Source organism: Lycium ferocissimum, chromosome 8, assembly GCF_029784015.1.
Source record: "Lycium ferocissimum isolate CSIRO_LF1 chromosome 8, AGI_CSIRO_Lferr_CH_V1, whole genome shotgun sequence".
Lineage (NCBI taxonomy): Eukaryota > Viridiplantae > Streptophyta > Magnoliopsida > Solanales > Solanaceae > Lycium > Lycium ferocissimum.
Window position 1 is genome coordinate 57,648,670 of NC_081349.1, and position 11,615 is coordinate 57,660,284.

The 11,615-nt window shown below is 35.8% G+C and overlaps 1 protein-coding gene across 3 annotated transcripts; it reads left to right on the top strand.

The window, feature by feature from the left end:
* The first annotated feature begins 1,558 nt into the window (after positions 1–1,558).
* LOC132068765 (uncharacterized) lies at positions 1,559–5,478 on the top strand. 3 transcript variants are annotated; one of them, XM_059462458.1, is made up of 11 exons: positions 1,559–1,688; positions 1,895–1,957; positions 2,246–2,304; positions 2,561–2,621; positions 2,704–2,743; positions 3,827–3,922; positions 4,000–4,046; positions 4,154–4,214; positions 4,428–4,519; positions 4,598–4,819; positions 5,154–5,478. In XM_059462458.1, exons 2-11 carry the CDS (start codon positions 1,907–1,909, stop codon positions 5,292–5,294), a joined length of 870 nt encoding a protein of 289 aa, XP_059318441.1. In that variant the 5' UTR covers positions 1,559–1,688; positions 1,895–1,906; the 3' UTR covers positions 5,295–5,478. The 3 variants fall into 3 exon arrangements, with proteins under 3 accessions (XP_059318441.1, XP_059318442.1, XP_059318443.1); XM_059462459.1 differs by having other exon boundaries at positions 1,568–1,683; XM_059462460.1 differs by lacking the exon at positions 1,559–1,688 and adding an exon at positions 1,703–1,782.
* Positions 5,479–11,615: the final 6,137 nt, after the last annotated feature.

Sequence of the window (11,615 nt, forward strand, 5' to 3'; positions counted from 1 at the left end):
GTATACCTTATATACCCAATGGTATATCATGCCACCCTACTTCAAAAAAAAAAAAAAAAAAAAAAAAAAAAAAGAGAAGAGAAGGATAAGAGATGTTGATATAGGAACCTTATTGATTCACATCATCTTCTAATATTCATTGAATATACTGAGATATATGGGGATCTTCTCCTTGTATATTCACAATATACAAGGTATACACACCACCGCACATCTAATACATGTATTCAATGTAAACAGAGTTTCATCTAATCCTTAGAAAGGCACACAAAGGCTGTCAAAACACAGAACATCCCATTACGCATATCATTTTTTATCCAATCACACACAAAAACAGGTCATGATCCTCGTGATGTCAAGTTACAATTAAATGTCAAGTATATACAGTCTAGCAAGCAGTTTCATATTCAACCAAGTGTCCAACCAAAAATTTGGGGGGTGGTGGAAGTGCGGGGTAGTGGGGTGGGGTTGGTGGTGGAAGGTGGAGTGTAGGGGTGGGTGGTTTGGGGTGGGGTTTGATGGCTTGGGGAATGGATGGTGTATTTTTATTAATCAGCAAAATGTTTTCCTCAAATTTTTATGGAAAACATTTTCCATGAACCAAATAAGAGAAAATAGGAAATGTTTTCTGTCATACCAAACACACCCTTTATTTGTTTAAACTTGATATCTAGTCAAGTTGTCCCTAACCAATTGAAACAAGAGAGAGTGGGGGTGTCAATGGTACGGTTCGGGCGATTATTTTATAAAATTTATACTGTACTAATTTTTTGGTTATTTCATTTTGTAGAACCAAAAATAGACTTTTCGAAAGTCACTAGTAAAAGTTAAGACACAATATCATACATATTTCTATTGGACTTTGACAAAAACTCTCTAGATATTTTTCCTGATTAAAAGGTGATCGAATCAAGAAAACATAAAGACGACAAGAATAGATATTAATCCCACTATTTTTACGGTAATGTAAAATAATGTTAAGCAAAAACTAAAAATATATTTTAGATCACACGAGGGGGAACAAATCAATCAAGATGAGACTCAAGAACTGAGACTACTAAGATTGAGTATCCAATAAGAGAATTTAAAATCATACGAGAGGAAAGATATCTAATACTTTGTAGCTTTCTATTCAAGATTGTTAAAATATCTTGTAGCTTACTAGTTACTACTCGAGATGCTAGAGCTAATTTAATTTCAATAGGAGTAATATAATAGATTTTAGAGTTCGAACTTTAGGTGTTAATTATGTTGCCGGTTTTAGTCATTTTCATCATCCCAAACCCAAGGCGAAATTTTTAATATTTTATTATATTTAAATTTAATATATAAAATATATTTTACATATATAAACATATTCGTTTCGGTTCAGTATTTTTTTATAAAATCAAAAACCTATCTAATTATTCGGTACGGTTATAAATTTATATAAAAACCATAAATTTTAATAAAAGAAATCTAAAAATCGATTCGGTACACTACGTCCGGTCAGTTAAATCGGTTTATTGAAATCACCCCCCTAATTAATTATGCCAAGGACCAAAGAGTGTCAAGAATTATGAGAAACAACACCTTACGTTTAAAATCCCCCTTAAACCCTACTCACTCTTGGCCGTTCTACAAAACCCTCTCTCACATTAACCTCTCAAGCTTTTCCTCTTTCTTCCTTCATCTATCAAACTGGTGAGGTATTCCCACTATCAAACAGTCATCCTATAACTAACTCATTTAACTCAAAGTGTTACCCCTTCTTTTAAAACTATTAAAAAAAAGAATCAGGTCGTTAATTTATCATTGCCGTTATATTTATCATTGATCAATACAAGTAGACCTTATTGAATTTTGTATGATCATTGATTTATTATTGAATACTTTGCATTCTTTTTTGTGGCAGCATTAATCTTTCATGGATTCAGATTCTTTGGCTGCTCCTAATACAACTAAAGCACCTAGAAAGGTATAAACTTTTCAATATTTTTGTTCTTTTAAAGCTTTTTCACATTCACCCAAACCCCAAAAACAGATAACAGACGAAAAAAAAAAAAAGAGGGATTTTTTTTTTATGTCTGATTGATGCAGTGTATTGTTTGATCTTATGTTTTGTTTGAACTTTTCAATATGGTTGTTCTTTTATAAGTGTTTTCACATTCACCCAAACCCGAAAAACAGAGAACAGACAACATAAAGAAGAGGTAAATGGTTTTAATGTTTGATTGATGTGCATGTGTTGTTTGAATTTTTGTAGGTGAGATTTGCACCCAAAGGTCCTCCTCGTAGAGCGCAGAAAACCGTTCTGCCTAAACCGTAATAATCTGAAACATTTAACTTGTTGGAAGAGCTGATTTCTCGTATGGTCACTCAACTAATAGTTATTATCTCGGAATTTCACTTTCTTTGTCGAATGAAATTGGAATCAAGAAGAAACGTGACTTTCTGAAATAATAACTATTAGTTGAGTGACCATTTAAGAAATCAACCCCTTGTTGGAAGTAATATTTATTTTTTATTATTCTTTACTAGGATTGCTATTTGGTACTTAAAATTTTACCATTGCTTGCAGAGAAAATATTGAAGCTGATGTTGATGCTGCTAAAGCGGAGGAATTGATGCAGCGGTTCAATGTATTTATGCTTTTGCCAGTTTGATTTTTAAAGAGTATAGCTTAATGATTTGTTTTGTGGTCTAATGTAAAGTTAATTGTAGGAAGCTTCTATGAAAGTTAAATCTAAAGCTGAAAAGAAAGGTAAATCTTTTTACCTGATGATCTTTTTTATCTTGTTTTTTTAGCCGAGAGTCTACCGGAAACAGCCTCTCTACCCCACATAGGTAGAGGTAAGGTCTGGGTACATCCTACCCTCCCCAAAGCCCACTTGTGGGATTACATTGGATATGTTGTTGTTGATCTTTCTTCGAAAAAGGACTTTAACATGTCAATGATCAGAATGGGTGAATGAGATTGGATGGAAGAACGAACTCGGTTCATTATTTAGAAAACTAAACTCTATCATATCCCTCTATTGTGTTATGATGTTTATGGTTTAGTCTGTGTAAATCCAATCACCTTAAGATGGTAAGAAACTCTATATAGGTACTTGTAATAAGTTGAGTTTATTCATTGTGTCTTACTTTATAAATTTGATAACCCATGGAAAAAATAATATAAATATATATCTATAATTTTGGATCCAGATTGAAATTGCTACACTTCATTTTCGACTCTGGTCTGTATCTAAATTCTAAATAAATATAAGCAATACCTTTTTGAAGCTTCAAATCTAGAATGAGCCAATAATTCTAGAAACTTGATGACTATAATTTGGACTTTGATGAAAGGTAACAGCATTGAAAGCATAAAATAAGGATAGGGAATCTTTTTTAAAAGGTGCTCAATCCCTTCTTAATTTTGCATTAGTGTGATTACTGGCGAAGTTTGCCATTCGACAGTTTCTCAATGCTGTGAACATCTCTATTTTTATATTGGAAAACAAAGAAGTTCTACAATCTAGTTTTATCTTCAGCCCATGCCCAGCATTTTAAATCTTCCAGCTTCTAACATTGGAAAATGACATTGCCTGTATTCTATACATTTTCCACCCTCAGGCTATGTTAATCAATTATTTTTCATTTCTAGTTCTTAATTTTCTTAGGAAGATCTCTTCCAAGTTTACTTCAAGATTTTTAGTGCAAAGAATGACCAATAAAAATATATAATGTACCTTTATGTATGTTATGATTTATTGGAAGTGTTGTTTGTCAATAATCTTGCTATCAATACTACTGATAACAGAATGAAATTTCTTAGAATTTCTTCCTTGAATTTTCGTAGGACCTACTCAAGTTGCATTTGGTTACGGAGGTTCATATTCATTGAAATCGTATGGCCCTCTCAAGGGTCATAAGGCTGCCGGCTCAATGTCCGATGGCAAGTATTTTCTCTAAGCATTTTACTTTCCGATATGGATGTATTGCAGCTTGTTTGACACCGTGCATGTTCTGCAGGTGGTATCGGTGGGCAGCGAGTACAGAAAGAATACACCGAGCCATGGGTTGGTTTTAAAGATTATTGGACTTCTTATTCAGTCTCTGAGTTTCCTCTCTTTTCCCATGCAAACTTTCTTCTGCCTGAAGTTTTATCACCTATTTTGTATATCAGGATTATTATACCAACTATCCTGTAACTCTTCCCGTGAGGCGGCCCTATTCAGGAAATCCAGGTAAACTCAGCAAATGCTATAAAAACCAAATTGTTATCTTTTCAGGAAAAGGCAAACAGCACACCCTATTGAGGCCTGAAAAACCTAATTAAGCAACTGATCTCTTGCAATTTGTATTTTATTTGCTTATTTCTAATTCTTTAATGTGAAGATTGCCATTGATATGCAGCTTTCACCCTTATTATTAATCAAAGTATTGATCTTATCTCGCAGAACTTCTTGACGAGGAAGAATTTGGGGAAGCCTCACGTAGCTTGACTTACGATGAGAATTCCGTAAAACCTGCGATGGCGCTTGGTCTAATGGTTAGTAAACTGGTTGATGGTTTGACTTTGACTTATTACTAAGTAATTTCCATGAATGCTTATGTGAATGATTGCTAGGAGGAGAATCTGGAGGAAAAGATGTTCTTCGTTCAACTACCACCAACCATGCCAATGTTGAAGCAATCGGTTAAAACAGAAGGCAGTGAGACGGCGACCAGTTCAAAGTCTTCAAAGGCTAAGGCCTGTAGTTTAAATGAGTTACCTGGGGGCTTCATGGGTAAAATGTTAGTGTACAAGAGTGGTGCTATTAAGCTGAAGCTTGGTGAAACCCTTTATAATGTAAGTTTACTTCATTATATTATAACCAGAACTTGTCATAAGTATGAATTTCATTTTCTATCTTTGTAAGGAACAACTAATCTGACACTTAGCTAAACTAACATATGCCTTAAAAATCGTTTTAACCGGAGGTGTATTCATGACGGAGTTTGTTAAAATAAGAAAAACCTCTTTATGCTGATGGTAAATAGCTTCACACATTGAAATACTGATCTAGTAACTGTTCATTAAGAAAAGATAAAATACTAGGCTAATTTATTTAAGCACCTTATTGGTAGAAATCTATGGGGGAATTGGGTTGTCGGAATCTGACATCCAGAAATATGGACTGCAGGTTTCTCCAGGTATGGATTGCTCATTTGCCCAGGATGTCGTCGCAGTTAATACAGAAGAGAAGTATTGTTCTAACATTGGGGAGCTAACTAAGCGTCTCATTATAACACCGGATGTGGACTCAATCTTGGATTCTATCTGATTATGTTGGTTTACTTGCTATTTATTATGCTTTAGTTATACATAGAGCAATTGGCTTTTCTTATTTGAAGTTAACACAGCTTTCTGTCCCACATATGCACTTAGTTGGGCCTTTTCAATGATGAACAATTAGCTCAAATTAATGAAAATTCTTTATTCTTTCACAAGACTGTTTTGAGGTTTTACTTTACTGTGTCAAATAGTTGATATTGCTAAACATGAGGGATGAGGCCTTGCCAATAACATGAAGTCACTCCTACCATTTGGGTAGAAATCTAGGTGCTCAATTTTCATCTTATGATGAATCAGTACACAAGAATTTCTGCTTTGAAGAGAGGTAATGGTGACGGTGATGGTGTTGATAAGTTTATAATTTATGGCATTCATTGATTCTGTCACTCTTACTATTTGATATTCAGGATCAACTTTTCTAGTTTTAAACAACTGGAGTCTGAAGCTTGTATAGACTTGTAACTGCACCGGAAGGAATGGGGAGAAAGTGAACCTAATATAACCCCTGGACAAGTGAATGTGTCCAAAGAGTCTTACTGGTAGAGAGTCCAAAGAGTCTTACTGGTAGAGAACATCTCAAAAGAAAAAAAAAACTGGAGTGAGGAAATCAGTTAAACGAGGCATATCTCATATGTGCTTTTTTATGTCTAAAAGACATTATTCTTTTAAATTGATGCTTGTTAGATGTTAACTTCAGTACAAAGATCAGTGCTCACAATTTAATAAAATTGCTTCAGTTTCCCCACATCGTAGAAGTTCTTTCCTTGCCTTGCCTTGTCCTTGTGGAAGTTGGACTAGTTATTAGACCAACTAGTATACGTACTAGCGCGATGCCGCAGATCATTTTAAAGAAAAAAGAGCAGAGAGAGATAGTAGAAACAGATGTATAAGGTGACAACATGCTAGCCGTTTATAACATAAATAAGGTATAATAGGCTTCAAAATATCAATCGAAACACCAGTTTAATGAAGCATAAATTAGAGTACAAAGAAAACCATAAACATGACTAAATAATGATTCTCCAAGACTTGCACATACAATAACTTATGCAATTTTCTTCTTCTTCAATACTATCTTGATCTTCTTTCCGGCTAGTTGTGCATTTGGGTCATCATCAACCACTGTTCTAGTATCTTATATACCTATCTTGGCTGGAGTATTTGCAACAGATATATCAGTTTTATCAGGGGAATCCTACAAAATAACAATGCAAAGGTTAATAAAATCAAACTTGAAAAGTTAATTTGCACAATCCTGTATTTAGTTTTTTAATTTTTTATTTATTTATACATTCCGCAACTATTTAAATAATGGAAGCAATTATCCGTCATCTCATTATCTCCATCAACTGCTTGCTCATTATTGAAATCTGAATCCTATAAAACAGAAATTAGTGTCACAAGTAAAATATTTATCAATAATAATAATTTGTAACAATAAATAGCAATATTGTTGAGATATGCGAGTAGCATAAAATATAAAATATATAGCTTCAGGTGGATGAAGACTATATTTGCTAATCAGATCTTCATCATCACAAATCTTAATGACAGTAAAAACTTAATCGTGCATGTTAAAGTTGTTACTGTTTCCAGTTTATAGGTGTTGCTTAAAAATAATTGATTGAATCCGAACTGTGAATAGAGCAAGAGAACATATAATGGTAGTGCAAATCAAGAACATAACTACTCAGAAAGTAAAAGAACAACAAATATCGGCATTCTATTGCTCATTAGACAAAAAATCTGATCCACGCTTGTGAGTTTTCTCATACCAAAGTCCAAATCTATCGTACATTATACTCATGCCCTCATATGGTGATTAACTATAGTGTTGAAAATAGATAAATAAAGTATAATAATTGCTTTTTGGTTGTATTTGTCCATTAAATGTAGCATAATATATAAGCATCATTCTAAGTGAGGATAAAGTAAGGTGAATAAATCGATTTTAATCTAGAATGCTAGTATGCTACGTGTAGAAAGTATGAAAACAACTATAACAGTCAAAGAATATTTCACTAATCATGGTTGGAAATGCAGGGTGTGTAGAGGTGGGTCAATTTGAAAGATTTAATTAAATAGTCCTATTATCTTAGCATCTTAACTTAATAAAAGAAAATTGCCTAACATGCATGAATTCAATTAGAGCCGTCAATATGGGTTTGGCTACCATGAGTGTCAGCCAACCCAACCCTTATTTAAATAGGATCGGCCAACATTTTTTATATAAGTGGGGAGTGTTCCAAAAGCCCACTCTCTTAGTCAAGTACCAAGAGTTGGGAAAATAAGCCACTATGCGCATATAAAAGAATAATAAATTAATTAATTTTAAAAAAATATATAAGTAAATTAAATAAAAAGATAAAAAGTAATGAGAAAAAAAATGTATTTATTACTAAGTAGTAATTAGAAACTGGAGTAATATTTTTTAGTCTTAGAATTTATATTATGTTTAATTTCTATTGAATGTGATCTGAATTAGTGATTAAAAATAATAATTTATATTTGTTCTTTTAAATTTTTTCTTCTATGATATGGATTTGCGCAAGAATGAGTGGTAGAAGATTCTATTTTACAAAAGTTTCATGTTCAAATTGTACCAAAATTCACTTAGAAAATGTTATTTCGGAAGACGAAAAAATTTAAAGGACTGGCCCGTCCACCTACTTCTTTAGAAATTTGTCATTTTCATTTACTCTTCAATTAAAAGTACCAACCCATCCTAAATTTCATTTAATTCTTTTGCTTTTTAGGGCCAAAAGTACATTTTGACACATCTAAATTCAATTATCACTATCCCCGTTTTTGTTGCCCTTCTCCAATCCCCGAAATCTCCGTTCCCCTTTTCCAATCCCAGTTCCTGTTTTGCTTCTCTAATCCCCATATATAAGAATGAAAGTTAGAACAAATATAAAAAAATTAAAGATGCTTCTTCAAAAGAAAATGTAACTTTCATATCTCTTCGACACGCTATCATATCCCTGCCTTGAACGACACGTGTCCTTTCTTACTTTCCATGTATTTTGAGAGAGAGAGAAATTTAACATGTCAAATGTATTACTTACGTTCTCAAATTAAAATCGAAAAATAAAAAAATGAAATAGACAAAAAAAAAAAAAAAAAAAAAAACCATAGGTACATATTATTTTAAAAAATGACAAATTGTAGCAAAAAATCTTCATATGGCATAAATTTAGTTTGTAACAGCTCATACTTATACTTGATGTAAAGTAAGTTATGCTCTATTACTGACTTGTTTATTTTCTCAAGAATAAGACACTGAAGGGCTCGGTTGGTATGATGGATAGAGAAAAATAGTCCTGGGATAAAAATTAGTACCGCCTTATCCAACATTTGGTTGGAAAAAAAACTCGGGTAACTAATCCTGGGATTAGAGTGTTTTTTATTCCACCTTGAGGGTGGAATAACTAATCCCGGGATAATTTATCCCGGGATTAGTTATCCCGGGATAAGTTGTTTCCAACCAAACGAGCCTTAAGGGGTCGTTTGGTACGCGGGATAAGGTGGGATATCTCTGGATTAAGTTTGGGCTAAATTTATACTGTGTTTGGTTAACGGTATAAATTTATTCCATGACAAATTTTGTATGAAAAAAAAAGAGTTGTCATAAAAATTTCATGATACTATTCAAAAATTCAGCCATAGAGAAAGGGCAGGTTTACCATATATAGATCAACGAAAACTTTCTTAGATAAACCGATTGTTACAAAAACTCTCTCTTTTTTTTTTCCTTCTTTCTTTTGTTAAAAAAAAATCAATTTTCACAAAAAATAATATATTTGCGGGAGAGAAAATGGTAGGCTTTTTCTATAGGCTTGAAAACCATAGGATTAAGGTCTTATATCTATCCAAATTATATTTCTTGGTTTGCATTTAAATTATTTTAAATTAGTTAGCATCCTTTTGTTTTCTTCATGAAATAGTAGATAATTTTATTAAATAAACCCGTCAACTGATAAACATTGGTGCAGTAATATGAAAACAGATTAGTAATATAATTAATTATAGATTGAAAACCTACCTGTTTGATAGATATATCCCTTGGAAAGCACTTTGGCCGACCAAAAAACCTTGCTATGGTGCACAATTTCATTCGTATATTGTTGGTACCTGATAGACTATGTAATAGTATAAATATTGTAAATATTCCCTTCCTTATGTATTGTAATCAGGTCCTGTAATTTAGGCTAGTATCATTCTAATTAGGGATACCTACTTTGTATATAATAACTTTGATACATCAATACAAGGCACGGATTGATTTCCTACATGGTATCGTACTAGGTTTCCTTCCCAAACCCTAGCCGTCCACCTCTCTTTCTCTTTCAACCCTAACCCTAGCCGTCCCCTTCCTCCTTCCTCTTCTCCCTCCCATGGTGAACAAAAATTTCCATTCTCGCTTAACCGTCACGAATGTGAAATCCTTAATCCCAATCACTCTAGACATGGAAACCGCCATTATCACGAATGGGCAACCCTATTCAAAGTCCTAGCCCGCGTTCACTCCGTACTCGAGCACATCATACCACCCACCGACACCGTCGAACTCACCGCGTATGACGCAACAAAGGCGGCTAACCTTCCGCTCCGGAAACGCTTTAGATGCGGTGGTCCTTCAATGGATATACGCCACCGTCTCCCATGATATTCTTACCTCTATTCTCGTGGCGGATGATGTTGCCGAGAAGGCTTGGAATCGAGTTGCTCAACTTTTCCAAGATAACAAACACTCTCACGGGCGGCGTACCTTGAAACCGAATTCACCACCACAAAAATGGCCGACTTCGGCTCGCTATGGCCTATTACAATAGGCTCAAGTCTCTCACGGATCGCCTTGCCAACGTCGGGTCGCCGCCGTCCGATCAACGTCCCGGTCTTGCGACTTCTCGCCGGCTTACCGGAGACGATGCACACTTTGTCACCACCATTCAACAAAGATGTCTTGCCTTCTTTCTATGAAGTGTGCTCCGGACTCAAGCTTGAAGATGCGGGCAAGGAACGTGCCCGCGATTCCAACCCCCGCGCTCTACTTGTTGATAATGACACTCCTCTCCACCACCTCGGCGGTCACAATAATTCCGCTAACCGACGTGATAATAATCGTGGGTGAATTCTAACCGGAACAAGGGGCAAAAATAACAACAACAACGCCAACCGCGGGAGAAGGCCGCGGGCAGCCGGACCGATCGCCAGGTGGCCGGTGGCGGGTCGACGGGACAACCACCAAGCAGGGCTACTACGGCTCCGCTCGGCCGCCCCAAAGAAGGGCCTCACTGCCCCCCCGCCCGTACCCGACGAGACAAAGGCGGCGCCGACCCGCCACGTCGCGGCCCTCGGCAGCCGCATTCTTGGCGCGGGTCCTCGCCTCGCCAGGCCTATTCCATGCACGTTTCTCCCAACTCGGGTACACTCCGACGCACGTGGAGGCGGCGACGCATACTCTATCCTTGCATCAACCGATGACAATGGGTACACGGACACCGGGGCGACTTCTCACATGACTGCCAACTCAGGTACTCTCACGTCTTATTTTAATTTGAGCAATAATTCTGGAATCATTGTTGGTAATGGTAGCACTATTCCAATTCGAGGCTATGGTCATACATCCCTTCCCCCACCTAATGCTCAATTACGTCTCCGCAATGTCTTGCATGCTCCAAAACTCATCAAAAACCTTGTTTCCGTACGTAAATTCACTAAGGATAATAATGTTTCGTTGAGTTTGATCCTCTGGGGTTTTCGTGAAGGATTTACCGACGGGAGCCGCCTAATGAGATGTGAGAGCACCGGGGAATTGTATCCCCTCAATGCCACGAATGGTCCACTCCACCATCCACCTTCCTTGCCGCATCACCTAGCTTGTGGCATTCCCGCCTCGCCATCCGGGAAAAGCTATCCTTAGTTCTCTTCGTAGTAATGCCTTAATTGAATGTAATAGGGCCCGTACTTCTTTTTGCACCTCTTGTCCTTTGGGGAAACATGTTAAATTGCCATTTTCTGATTCGTTGTCGTTTACTACTATGCCGTTTGACATTATTCATAGCGATTTATGGACATCTCCTGTTTTAAGTTCTAATGGGCACCGCTATTATGTTTTCTTTTCTTGATGATTATAGTAATTTTCTTTGGACTTTTCCTATCTCTAACAAGTCCCAAGTGTATTCTATCTTTCTATCTTTTAAGGCATTAATACGGACTCAATTCGAAAGAGACATTAAAAACATTCAATGTGACAATGGGCGGAATTCGCAAATGGGCAATTTCAATCTTTTTGCGCCTCCAATGG

Excerpts from the sequence above, each read along its gene's own strand:
- LOC132068765 (XM_059462458.1), top strand. The coding sequence starts at position 1,907 with ATGGATTCAGATTCTTTGGCTGCTCCTAATACAACTAAAGCACCTAGA. Across the intron at positions 2,622-2,703 it reads AATTGATGCAGCGGTTCAAT|GAAGCTTCTATGAAAGTTAA; the intron begins GTATTTATGCTT and ends AGTTAATTGTAG. Across the intron at positions 2,744-3,826 it reads ATCTAAAGCTGAAAAGAAAG|GACCTACTCAAGTTGCATTT; the intron begins GTAAATCTTTTT and ends GAATTTTCGTAG.